This window comes from Arachis ipaensis, chromosome B08 (assembly GCF_000816755.2).
Source record: "Arachis ipaensis cultivar K30076 chromosome B08, Araip1.1, whole genome shotgun sequence".
Classification (NCBI taxonomy): domain Eukaryota; kingdom Viridiplantae; phylum Streptophyta; class Magnoliopsida; order Fabales; family Fabaceae; genus Arachis; species Arachis ipaensis.
The window spans coordinates 11,080,224-11,094,733 of record NC_029792.2 but is presented as its reverse complement, the minus strand read 5'-3'; the positions used below and the strand labels follow the sequence as shown (position 1 = coordinate 11,094,733).

The following is a 14,510-nucleotide window of genomic DNA, read 5'->3' as shown; positions in this document are numbered from 1 at the left end:
TGAAGGTTTGCTGACAAAAAATAACTTTAACTGCGCATTCTGCTTGGTGTATGGAGCACATGTGCGGAGTGAAAAACTGGTAATGTGAGAGGAGTTGAGCTATATTGTGGGTTTATGTCAAGTTCCATTTTGTTTCATGGGTGACTTCAATGAGATACTGCATTTGGAGGAAAGGAAATGCACTATTAGTCTACCGGCATCTGTGGAAGATTTTAAGGATTGGGCACAAGATTTACAGCTAGTAGATTTACTCTAACTGATCGGCAGTTCACATGGTTTCGATGTCGATCTTGTAGCCGCATTGACAATATTCTCGTCAATTTAGAGTGGCTTGAAGAGTTTCCAGATACTCAGTTGAAAGGGGGTCCTAGAGGTTTATCAGATCATTGCCCGTTGATTTTAGAAGATACACAGTTAGTGGGAGACCAAGACTTTTTCAAAGTTTGGATTCCTGGTTTACACATGAGGGGTTTCTCATGTTGGTAAAGGATGAGTGGAGGAACTTCGGTGATGCTTAGTTCACTAATAAGCGGAAGGCCTTGACGGTACCGTTAAGAAGATGGCATAAGAACAATTTTAGGGACATGAACAACAGGATAAAGAGGTGTGAGGAAGAGATTAAGAAGATAGATGATATAGTTAGTGATGGTAATTATGACGGAACGGTGGAGGCTCGACGGAATGCTCTTGTGACTTGTTGTGCAAAGTGGTATGCTAGAAAGGAGATTCATTGGAAGCAGATATCTCGGTCTCAACATTCTAGAGATATGGACAAGAACACTAGATACTTTCATAACCTAGTATCAGCTAGAAGGAGAAACAACATAATCGATTCTCTGGTAATTAATGGAAGGTTAGTGCGGAATCAATCCAGAATAAAGGTTGCGATTATAGATTTTTATAGAGAACTATATCGGCAGAAATATGCTCCTAGGATTAGGATCCGTGATGGGTTGGTAAAGCAAATTGATGAAGAAGAGGCAGCAGAGTTAGAGGCAATGCCACCGCCTGAGAAAATACGACAGGCGGTTTGGGATTGTGAGTCCAATAAAGTGTTAGGTAGTGATGGATATAATATGAACTTCATAAAATACTGGGGTGAGATTGGCCAGGATTTTACTGCAGTTGTATTGGGATTCTTTCAAAGTGCAAAGCTACCAATGGATGCTAATATAACATAGGTGGCGCTAGCTCCAAAATTTGTGGGAGCTAAGGAAATCAAAGACCTTCGGCCGATTAGTATGGTTGGTTGTGTGTATAAGGTGATATCGAAAGTATTGATGAGAAGAATGCATTTAGTGATTCCAGGGTTAGTGGGGGAGACCCAGTCTGCATTTGTGAAAGGCCGCAAAATACATGATGGTGCTCTCGTTACTTGTGAGACGGTACAATGGCTGAAGTTGCACAAAAAGGAGGCGGCGTTGATCAAGCTAGACTTCCAGAAAGCATATGACAGGGTGAGATGGAGTTTTGTAGATATTGTACAACAAAAGATGGGTTTTGGTCTTAGATAGAAGACATGGGTGAAGGAATGTGTGACTACAGCGTCTATGTCGATTTTGATTAATGGGTCACCAACCAAGCCCTTCAGAATGGAGAGAAGACTTAGACAAGGAGATCCTCTTTCTCTTTTTTTTGTTCGTTCTTGTCGTTGGCGACTTGCACAGGATGGTGGGTGTAGCAGTCAGGAATGAACTCATTTTTCTACTACTGGTTGGACGGGACAACATAGAGTTGTTGCATATTCAGTTTGCAGATGACACAATCTTATTTTACCTTCAGGAAATAGAGACAATAGTGAATTATAAGAGGCTTTTGCGTTATTTTGAGTTGATGTCTTGACTGAGTATTGACTTTGATAAGTCTTGTGAGCTAGAACGGGTGACAAATATGTGTGGTTTGTTGAGATGTGTGAAATTTGCTTTACCTGTCAGGTACTTAAGGATTTCCCTATGCATAAATCCTCAATTCGTGAAGACTTGGAAATCGATCATAGACAAGGTAGAAGATAAGCTCAGCTTATGGAAAGCGAAGTCACTCAACAAAGCTGGTAAGTTGGTTCTCATCAAATCCATTCTTAATAGCTTGCCGATCTACTACCTAAGTTTGTATAAGATGCCAAAGGCAGTTGCAGAAAAGCTGATTGGGTTAAAAAGAAGGTTTTTGTGGAGTAAAAAAGATGGGAACAACGGTATACCACTTGTTAAATGGGAGGTAGTGTAAGCTCCGAAAAAGCTAGGTAGTTTGTGGGTGGGGAATGCTTTGATCAGAAATGCATCGCTTCTGTTCAAGTGGTGGTGGCGATGCTCGAAGGAAGATTGTCTGCTGTGAAAGAAGGTTGTATGTTCTTGTAATCATTTGAACCCCAATGTAATGTTGTCAAAACAGCCTTTACCATCAAGAGGTGGTCCGTGGAAAGATATCTATCAACTTAATATTCAGGAGCAACAGGTAAAAGATAAGATGATTAGTGGTTTGTCTATGGAGATGGAAAATGGAAGACGTATTTGATTTTGGGAGGATGATTAGTTACAATGTGGCTCCTTGAAAGAGAGTTTTCCAAGACTCTTCTCTGTTTCAAATCAACAAGGATCTATCATAGGGGACTGTGGGTTTTAGGATGGGTTAGAATGGGTATGGAACTTTTATTAGAGGAGAGATTTATTTCAATGGAAGTTAGAGCTTCTCAATCAACTTCATGACCGGTTACAACTAGTTAGATTATCGTCTCGTAGATATAATACAGTTATATAGAAATTTGACAAAATAGATGATTTTTCTACTAATTCATATGTGCAGGTGTTGCAGAAAGAGACTCTCACAGAGGACATCACAAGCTACATTTTCACGAGTACCATATGGAGAGAATTGGTTCCTCCAAAAGTTGAACTTTTTATATGGTTTATTTTAGTAGGCAGGGTCAATATTAAAGAGAGACTGAATAGACTAGGAATTATTCATCATAGTGATAATGTTTGTGTTTTGTGTAAAAAGGATATAGAATTTGTGCATCATTTGTTGAGTTAATACTCAAAATGACCCCCGAAATTTGACTACTGACTCAATTTGATCCTCTAATTTTTAATTGACCTAATTTATACCCTGAAATCTTAAGGTGGGGATCAGATTGGCTCTCAAACTTCGTCACCAGAGTGATGACGTGGTGCCCAAACCTCACCACATGCCTCTCCTTCTTCCTCTTACCATTGCCATCACTACCTCTCCTTTACCAACACTCTCTCTCCCCAAACAAACAACAACATTTACAATCTAACAACACCCACACATTTCTACCGCCATAGCTTTGAATGTTGGTGGGTTGTGAATGTTGTTGTTTGTTGGGGGAGGGAAGGTGTTGGTAGAGGGGAGGTGGTGATGGCGATGGTAAGAGGAAGTAGGAGAGACATGTGGTGAGGTTTGGGTGCCACATCATCATTCTGGTGATGAAGTTGGAAGGAAGGACCAATCTGAGCCACGCCTTAAAATTTCAGGGTATAAAAATTAGAGGATCAAATTAAGTTGGTGGTCAAATTTTAGGGGTCATTTTGAGTATTAACTCTCATTTATTTTTTGGCTGAGTTTTCGTGGCAGGTGTGGTGCCCTTGGTTGACGTGTGCTAGTAGAGCTTGGGCTGTTCCGAGAACTATCAAAAGACTTTTTGAGAGTTGGATTGGAGTGCCTGATCGAAACTCTGAGTAGAAGAAGTGGCTGGTAGGATTTTTTACGGTTATTTAGAACATTTGTTTGAAACGAAATAGCAGAGTATTCCAAAATTCAGAGATAGGTGTTGATGGTATTAAGAATAGGTCATTTTTTAGTTATAGGGAATGGTATAGTGTTGATCCGTTTGGTTGTTGATGGCAATGCCGGATATGACAATGAATTGTACCTTTTTTTCTTAATTTTGTATTGTGTTCTTAGTCCTTTCATGCTCCACTTAATTGTATTGAGCTTTCTTTGTTAAAAAAAAATTATACTGCCATTTCCATAAAAAAGAATAAATAAGTGGATCTTCAACATTCATTTTATTTTGCATGTACGTTCGGACCACACAGCCCAAATTAACAGATAATTTGTGCCATGGATCTTAAATATCTATGGACACGTGCCGAAAATTCATGAATAACCCAAAAAAAATGGTACAACATTTATCACAAGTATTAGTTTACAAGTTAGGGTAATGTTACGGTGCGGAAGCAAATTTTTTTTCTCACCTGCTGAAATGTGGTGGAAGCAGAAGAAGAAAACACGTGTTTGCATTGGTCCCTACTTGGTCCGACAAGTGCTATAATATTGCAGAATTGACATGAAATGTGGGCCAAGTTATGCTTAATTAATTAACGTTAGTTTTGCACATAATATGTTGATTAGTTATTTGGAATTTTTTGTCTAAAACAGATCAATTTTTGGAAAGAAATGGGCTGGATTTACGCTATGGAAGGTTTTTTTTCATTTTTAAACTTGACAATACATTTAATTTTGCAATTAACCCATGTTTTGAATATTCGTGGATATAGTGTGTTTTGGAAATATGATGTTTATAGTAATAAATTATTGTGTGTTTTTTTACAGTTAAATTATTTAATTAAAAAATTATTATTAATAAAATTATTTATTTAAACTTAACTTTTCTACGTTACAAATAATTTTAAATTTTAAATTTTTTAATTTTAAATTTTAAAATTAGTTCTTCTATATTTTTTATTTCAAATTTTGTAATTTCACAATATATTAATAACGGGCCTGCTACACATACAAGCAAAAAGGCTCTATAAGTCATACAAGCTCCCAGCCCACAATCCTTGCACACGCGCACTGAATTACATTGAATGGAGCGTCATTTACACGCGCTCCACTCAAACGGTTGCACTTCGCGTAAACTGCTCCTTAATGGCGCACTCTTCCACTTCTCCAAGCCATTCGAAGAAAACACAACCGTTCCATTTTCGAGCAACATTTGAAACTGAAGATATAGAACTCATCGCGAAGATTCGAAAATTCCATCAACACAACATAGAACTCTCGATCAAGAATCTCTAGAAAAAACAAAGTTATAATACTCAAGGTACGTTACGTTACTATTTTAGTCATCCTGTATATTTTCCACATTTCGAAATCGAAGAACTAGGTTTTACTGTTCTTCTACGTTGTTGTACGTTTTACTGTTCTTCTTGTTCTATGTCTCATTTTACAGTTTATAATGTTCTACTTGTTCTAGGTTTTACTGTTATTCTTGGTTCTATGTTACACTGTTCTTCTTAGTTCTTCTAGGTGTTACTGTTCTTGTTGTTCTAGTTCTTCTGGTAACCGATTTTTGGGGGTATATTCCGTAGTTTGGTGGGTGTATATGGAGTAATTTGTTGGGTGTATATGACATAAATTATTGGGTGTATATTTCTGAACTGATATACTGTAATAGTCAGCAGTTGCAACTGTTCTTATATTTGCTTGTCCATGGGTGTATATTGCTTGACCTTGTAATGTTACTTGACCTTGTATATTAATGCATGTTTGAGTGATATCTGACTGATATATATGGGTGTATCTGAATCATATCTATGGGTGTATCTTACTGATATCTATGGGTGTATCTTACTGATATCTATGGGTGTATTTTTCATTTCAGAAAAAATAACAGCAAGAAACCAAGCTGGAAAAAATGTAAGAACAAATATATGTCTTAGATGAAATCAGTTTTATATAATAGAAATATATCTGACTATAATTTTGTTTTGTTTACAGCAAACCAAAGACCTTAAGTGTGCAACACATTTGTTAAGTGAGAAATTCAGAAACATGAGTGAGGAGAAGAAAATGATTGTTAGGGATTTGGGATTCGGTGGCTTGATGCACATCCCGCCACTAAGGGTGCATCACCAAGTATTAAGGGAGTTGGCCAACAACTTCAAATTAGGGGAGAATAGGCTGGAAACCGGCTACGGTTCTTTTAAAATAAGACCAAAAACAATAGGTGATGCGCTTGGCATCAACGCATCAAGTAACTCGCCAAAAATTATAGGTGTATATTAACTGATGCTTGGGTGTATTTAAATTGATGCTTGGGTGTATTTGAACTGATTTTCATACTATGTTTATTTCAAGAGGATTTTCATCCTCTATATACAGATGGCATTCCTTTTACCAACGACAATAAACAAAATCTCACCTGTGCACCTGGCCCCAATTTTTGAGATGGACACCATAACAGAGCGAAACTGGGGAGGGTATGTTTTGAGTTTTATCATCAAGGGCATAATCGATTACAAGGAGAAAAAGAAAAAGGCAATTGATGGCTACCTCTTTGCCCTGATGATAATTTACTTTCATCCTTCTAAAAATAAAGACAAGAAGAGGGCAGAAAGACCTCCAAAATCCTGGATTGCCAACTGGAGTAAGGAGTAGTTGGACGAAAGAATGAGGGCAGAAATAGAGGAAAATATGCTTAGTGAACATAATATGTTGGGTGTATTTTATTTACTTGAATGTTGCTAACTAAAATTTCTAATGTTTCAGGGGGTTGTAAAGATGGCGGAAACAAGAGAGAAAATGAAGAAAATAGAGAAAAAAGAAAAAAAAAAACAAGAAATAAAAAAACAAAAAAAGGAAGGCAAGTTCAACATCGTCTTCGGAGACAGAAACAACTGATAGTGACAATTCTACCTCTGAGTCTGAGACTCAAGAAGACTCAGAGGATTCACCAAGAAAAGAACCCAGCAAAAAAGGAAAAAAGTAAGTACCATACTTAGGTGTATTTTCTTTATAAAGTTGGATTTTTTTTCTTTATCAAGTTAGGTGTATTTTGTTTACCCAGTTGGGTGTATGTTGTTTATTAAGTTGGGTGTATTTTGTTTATTATGTTGGGTGTATCTTGTGCATTCATTTGGGTGTATTTTATCCTTTTTAGTGTGTTTTCAAATAATGATTATTTGCCTTCCAGAATGGAGTCCAAAAAAAGAAAGAAGAATCAGGAGGATTCTGATTCAGAATCCGAATCAACTGATGAGTAATGTTCTAAAATTATTACTCCTTTCCTTTGGGTTTATTATCAAGATTTCATGTATTAACAGAGTGTCTCTTGTTAACTTATAGAAGCGAACAATCATCACCAGTGAAGAAGTAAAAAACAAAGAAAAAGACATTGAGAACAACAAAAAAGTAAGCACTTCTTTGGATAGTATTTTGTGATAAAATTAATTTTTTATTTTTGATTCATACTTATTTTTTCCACCCAGAACACAATCCAAAAAGAAAAAGGTTGTTGTTGAGGATTCATCTCCTGAGCAACCTCAATCCTATCATGGGTATAGTACTTTGTAAAGCTATATTACCGTCTATCATCATGATTATATTTGTTAACATGTTCTTTTATGAATATACTGACAGATCTGAAATAGGAAGTGAAGATCTAGATGAATTGTTAAGGAAAAACAATGAAAATTCTGCTGCACAGGGGTATGTCTTGTTGGGGTATATATTTCAGATTTTAGCGTGTTTTCTTTGCTAATAATTGTTTCTTGTTTCGCAAGGAAAAGGAAGCTGACCTGCGATCGATGGAAGGTCACTATGTCTCATCTAAAACGTAAGAAGCTTTATTTGATAAAATCTTGTTATCATGATTTAACCGTATGATATTTTGTCTGAATAACATGAACTCTGTTTAGAATACCGGATGTAAACTTGGGAAGTGATGATCCTTCCTCTCAAGGACACACAAAACAAAGTAGCGTAAACAAACCGGCAGAGAGCATGTAATTTCTCTTTCAAATAACCGTTACTTTTGTTCTTTTATTACCTTCTACTTCTAATTCTTATATATTTTTTTTAGAAAAAAAAAGCCCTTTATTGTTTTATTCGAGAAAAAAAAGGCAGGAAAAAAAAAGCAAAAACTGTAAGTATGTAAGTTCTCAAAAAACAAAGTCTGTCTTTCTTTTGAATTGTTCGGGTGTATTTTTGACTTTCTTTGGGTGTATTTTAGGTTGAGTCTGGTTGAAGAGTCAGCCAGTGAGCCGGCTGATTCGAATATGATGATTGTAAGGGAAGAGACACCGTCCAAAGGACTTGCAATGTGAGTTTTTCAAGAATATTTCAACCTTATAACCTTTTTATTTTCAAAGGCATTGTTAACCTTTTATTTTTCTTCTTGTTTAGAGTTCCGATTCAAGTTTATCTACCAGTGTCCCAAACAACCACTGTGCCGGAATTTGAAGAAACACCTGAGACAGAATATGAACCAACCCCTCTACTACAAATTGAAGGAACTACAAAAACGTAAGAAATAGTATTGGGTGTATATTTGTTTACAGTTTGGGTGTATATTGGGTTACAGTTTGGGTGTATATTGCCCCTGAATAGTTTTTTTACGTCATGGTTAATTTTATGTGCCGTGCAGCACTCCTGAACCCCCCTCCCCCCAACAACTTGAAGAAAGCACACCCACACTTCCCCCAGCTCCATCTAAAATATAAGTTCATCAGAGTAAAATCAATGTTTTAGTTATCATCCGTATATTCTTATTCTTATAATATGTTATACATGATCACGCAGTAATCCAGCCCCAGAAGACGCTGCTGCGCTGATGATGATGGCACAGACAGCATCGTATGTTCCTAAAACAGATCCGATGCCATCATTCAGCCTTGGCTTCACTGATTCCAGCCAAGAAGAAACAACAACGCAGGAGGGAGCGTCAACACAAGATGAACACATGGCAAAAACTTCAAAAACCCCAAAACTGCTAGAACAATTAGAGGATCTGGTACATAAAATTGTAAGTGATGGGGTGACAAAAGAAGAAAAAAGTCCGCAAATTCCAAAGGAGAGTGGGGCAGAGAGTTTCGAGAAGTTTGAAACTCCTGTCAGGCCGAATTTAAATACTACTGACATGAAACAAAAATGCTACCACTGGGCTATACGAGTGAAATCCTACTCAAATGGGCTAACTGATGAGTTTGACAACATCTGCAGACTCCAAGTCCAAGATAGATACACTCTGTCAAAATTCCACCTTGCATCACTCGCGCCTAAAACGCATATAGAAGCTGAGGTAATATTACAACAACATTAATGTTTTTATCACCAAAATTAACTATAATCCTGATTGATGTAAAATTGTTTTCGACATCTTTCTCTAGATTGTCTTTGCCATGTGCTTCATCGTAAACCAACAAAATATTCAAAGGTTTCAAGAAGAAGTATACTGTCTCCCCCCTGATATTGTGGTAAGGGTTGCTTCAACGAATTTTGGGTGTATTTTTTGCATTCCTTAGGATGTATTATTTTTTTTACATTGGGTGTATTCTGTTTATTCATTTGGGTATATTTTCTGTGTTCAATTGGGTGTCAGTTGTTTATTCGTTTGGGTGTATTTTCTGGATTGATTTGGTTATTCTCAATTTTTGCAGAACATGGCCCTTGCAAATCATCCAGAGGGGGTGTTCTTACAGCCTAAAAATAATAAGCCATTCAGGGTGGAAGACTACCCAATGTTCATACCCTTCTTGGACCTTCAAAAATTAAAATCACATCGTTATGTAAGTTTTCATTTCTAAAACTACTTATTACCATTTTTTACTTATGTGCCAAATAAACTAAAACAGTGTTCAATCTGAACATATTTCAGATATTTGCACCTGTTTGCCATTCACATCATTGGTGGTTATGGGTCGCTGATACAAGAAAGAGGAAATTTTATATAGTGGACCCATTACACAACAAATCTCCTTCCGATGCGAGAATTGTGCTGAATACATTTGTTGTAAGTTGGTTCTGTGTTCTGTATTATATATATATAGTTGGGTGTATTTCTGTTTAATATAAGGGGCAACTATTAACTTCTTTGGGTGTATCCTTTTATTGAAATTATTCATGTATTACTGATTTGTTTTGTGTTTTAAGGGATACGTAATTTCACGAATTAAAGTATATGCTGGAGGAGAACCTCTGAAATCAAAGGACAAGGACAGGGAAATTGTAGCACCATACCTTCACATCTCGGGCCAAAAGACAAGGTATAAATCTTTCACTTTGAAAATTAAACTTTCCTATATGTAATTTGTAATTTATTTTTCTGTTTTCAGCTATGACTGTGCTATCTACGTAATGAAGTGGCTTGAGATATTTGAGCCCACAAACATTAAGAGGCGGAAGTATGAGTGGGACAATTGGACCCAGGTAAATATGTTTAAAACTAAATAACTCTGTATTACATTACTCAATTAACATGGTTGATTAAACAAAATATTCTTTTTTACTGTAGGACGAGGTGGACCACTTTAGAGTAGAATATGCTTCCTGAATTCTATTTCATGACATGAATCTAGACAAAGATGAAGCCATTAGGGGAAGTAATACAATCAGACTGTCCAAGCCATCCTCGTTGTTATTGAGTCCATATTGTCAGATAGATTCTCAGGATGTTGACACTGCTTAATGTAAATGTTATATAGTCTTGTAACAAATGGAAGACATGTTGTAAATATTTGACAATTATAATATAGTTTATTGTGAAATTTCTTTCAATAATTAAACTCTGTCTGCTGTATTCAAAATGTATGAATTACAGGTACGATAATATGAAGGAAAACATCAAATCAAATATACACCCATAACCTGCCATTTTTTACACCCAAAGAAAGTTGAATATACACCCTGAAATCTATCCCCCCCTGATGCTTTGTCCCTAAAACCCTTAACCCTAAACACTTAAAGCCTAAACCCTTACCCCCTAACCTGTAAACCCTAAAACCCTAAACCCTAATACCTAAAACCCTTAAACCGTTGTAAAAAAAAAACAAACAGTATTTTATAACATAAAAACAAGATTCTGAAGTATATATATGTATTTATATGTAAAATGTGAATCACAAAAAAATTCACAAAAATACACCCAAAAGAACAGTGTTTTTACACCCATATTCTGTAACTATACACCCAAAGAGTTATCCCCTACTGCTGGTACCCTGAACTGATAATTCATAACATGTCCTTGATATTGGCTGAAATTTGAATGCACCACTGATGCAGCATCAAAGAGGTTTAATTGAATATAACAAACTCACATATTAGCTAAACTATTAACAAGAAAAATAAACTCAATCACCACAAATTTAAAGAACATCACTTTTACCTCGTTTAAACCTTTCGTTTTCTTCTTCTTTGTGGCATTTTCAATCTGTTTGTCCAACTTTGAACCTAGCCTATTTTTTGGACGTCCTCTTGTTCGAATCCTTGGGGGCTTTGAAGCTCGTTAACGGATTCCAAGTTGGTGTCTTCGTGAGATAAAGAAGATGTGCCTTTCCTTTTGGCTTTCAGTGATTCCATCTCAGCCATGACGTTATCGTACGCACGGTGCATAATTACAGTCAGCTCCTCTGATTCGGATGCAAATTCGCAAATATTTTGCGAATGAAAAACCAACTGGTCAAACCTCTTACTTCTTGGCTCCAACAGCAGCTCGTCGTGGCTGCTCTTGATGTGTGTGTGTCGCCTCTTTACCTTCTTGCTCCATCGTTCCAGTATATATCTAGGTAACACTTGGCTTACTTGTTCAAAGCTTAACACGCTTAGTGTGTGACGACACAGTATCCCTCTCGACTCGAATAATAAGCATTGGCATTTTACCTCGGCTGCTACTAAGTCGTAAGTAACCACAAACTTGATGAATATTGAGCTGAAAACTTGTTCTCCAACCTTATATACTGAATAGCCTAGAGCAAAATTCGTTAATCTAGTGATACAATTCGTCTTTCCTCTGAATTGCGCTTGGACTTCCCTAAACTTTTGATGAGTGTACACATATTGAAACTGAGCTTCAATGGAGGATTTGGTTGCACACGGTATGACCGTATGAAAATCTGCAGCATCTGATTCTCTCTCTGCTTGCTCCCTGCTTCCGAGGCAATTATCGTATTGTTTGACGAATTGAATAAGCGAGCTGTTCCGAGTAATAAACTTATTAAAAAATGAATGCATGCTCTCGCTCCATTGTGTGCTTCTCATCCCTGCCCAGAAGTGGTGATCCAGATAGATTGGAACTCATATATGCCGATCTTCATAGAGATCTGCATAATACACCCAAACACAGACTATAAATACACCCGATAAAAATTAAATTTACACCTCTGCTGCAGATTTTAACCCAACACTACCTGAAAGCCACTTGTTGTCCACAAGACCAAAATTTAGCAGAAAATCATTCCAATTCCTATCAAATGAGTCTTTGCTATGAGAGTTCCAAACAACTTGGCTCATTTCTTGTTCAATATTTGCATGTCCCTTGTACCCGTTTAATTTGCTTGGAATCTTCTTCATGATGTGCCAAATACACCAACGGTGAATTGTTGTTGGCATACAGGCCTCTAAAGCCCTTTTCATTGATGGGCATTGATCGGTGAGAAACCCTTTCGGAGGATTTCCTCCCATGCAATGAAGCCAACATTGAAATAACCATTTGAATGATTCAATTTCTTCGTTTATCATCAAAGAGCATCCGAGAAGTGTTGACTGACCGTGGTGATCCACCCCGACAAAAGAACCACAAACCAAATTATACCTGAAATAAATTACCATAGTGCAGAATGGAAAATCATTAGGTACACCCAACAAATGCTTTGTATACACCCAAAAATAGCCAATATACACCTCTGCTGCGGATTCATAAAAATACATTAATTTAGCATCATAAATAGGGACAGTTTGTTACTTGTTTGTATTGTAGGTGGTGTCAAATGAAATAACATCTCCGAAATACTCAAAGGCAACTCTACTTCTTGCATCGGTCCAAAAAGCCAACTTAATCGATTGATCCTTCTCGAGTTCAAGCTCAAAAAAGAAATTCTGATTCTTCTCTTTAATTCTTAACAAATATTTTCCAAATTCCTTTGCATCTTCTTATTCGGAAATATTCCGCACTTCCCTGGTAATGTAATTCCCCACGTCCTTTTTAATAAAATTTAACTCGCGGTGACCCCCAGCAGCTGCAACAAATGATTGGTAAGTTTTGCTTGGTCTGATACCAGCCTCCTCGTTATTCTCTATTGCACAACGAATGGACATGCTTAGTTCCCTGTGCTGTTTGAGCATCTCTGCTTTACTTGGATAGCAAGGGTGTGAATGATCCAGCACAACCTTTGAAATGATCCAAGCACCAACATCCTTCAATGTGTGTATATAAATTCTTGCAGGACAGTTTAAACCGGCTGTCGGATTCGTCTTTTCGGTCGGAGATATTTTAGATTTCTATTTTTCCTCTCTGCTACATGTAATCAATTGATTCTTAATCTTGTTTCCCTTCCTATTTGTGCTCCGAACTCTTGTAGAAAAACATGCAGCCTTGGCGTAGTTCCTGTAAAATTTTCTAGCATCTTCAAGGGTGGTAAAGGTCATTCCAACCTTTGAAACAAACTGGTCATCAACAACAGAGAGGCTACAGAATACACCATGTCAAAAACTATAAATACATCCAATCATTGCTAATATAATACACCCGAACGGCAACAACTCAACTAAAATGACAATAAAAGCCATAAATACACAGGCTGCAGAATACACCATGACAAAAAATAAAAATACACCCTATCATGTCTGATATAATACACCCGAACGACAACAACTCACCTAAAATAACAAAAAAAAACAATAAACTGTAAATAAACAGGCTGCAGAATACACCATGTCAAAAACTAAAAACACACCCAATCATGTCTGATATAACACACCCGAACGACAACAACTCAGCTAAAATAACAAAAAAAGCCATAAACTGTAAATACACCCACACTTCTCGAAAAAATACACCCAAAAAAGTTCTGATCTACACCCGAGCGTCTGCTATAAATTCCAGATAATTAATCACAACTAATACATTATATTTAATCCACAGATTTATGTTGACGCGTTAGTCTCACAGTCAATGTTCACGAATTATTCAGCTACAAATGCTATACAAATTACTGCAACAAAATTCAGAATAATCGTATGTAAATCAAACCTCAGGAACTTCGTTAGATTCAAATTCATAATCCACTTCGCCCTGATTCAGCTGACAATCTGAGGCTGAATCATCCATAATCTTCAAAACGAGTTCAAATTTTGATTTTAGAAAACAAAAAATCGAATAGAACGAAGCTGGAGTTACAAAGAGAGAAGAACGAGAAGAAGAACGAAGAACGAAATAAGGAGAACGAGCAAATCTAGAAATAAGGAAAACGGAGAAGGAAACAAATCTTTTAAATTTGGTAGTTATATATACGCGGGATCTTTATATAGCGCGTGTATTGGACGTAGACCTTGCAGCGCGTTTTTTGGGGTTTATTCGTTAATTAACTTGTAAAGCATACAAGCCCTAATGGCTTGTATGCAGAGCTTTTCTGTATTAATAATTTCAAAATTTAAATTTGAGGCTTATTTGTTAATTTAAAAATTACAAACTAACATCAACTTTGATAAATTTTAACCTATGTTGTAAAATTTTTTACCTGAAATTTTTTTCTCAAATATTTTTATTTTAAAAT

The 14,510-nt window shown here is 36.5% G+C and overlaps 1 protein-coding gene across 1 annotated transcript; it reads left to right on the top strand.

Moving 5' to 3' along the window:
- Window positions 585–1,181, top strand: LOC107610511. Its single transcript, XM_016312561.1, has one exon. It carries the CDS (start codon window positions 585–587, stop codon window positions 1,179–1,181), a length of 597 nt encoding a protein of 198 aa, XP_016168047.1.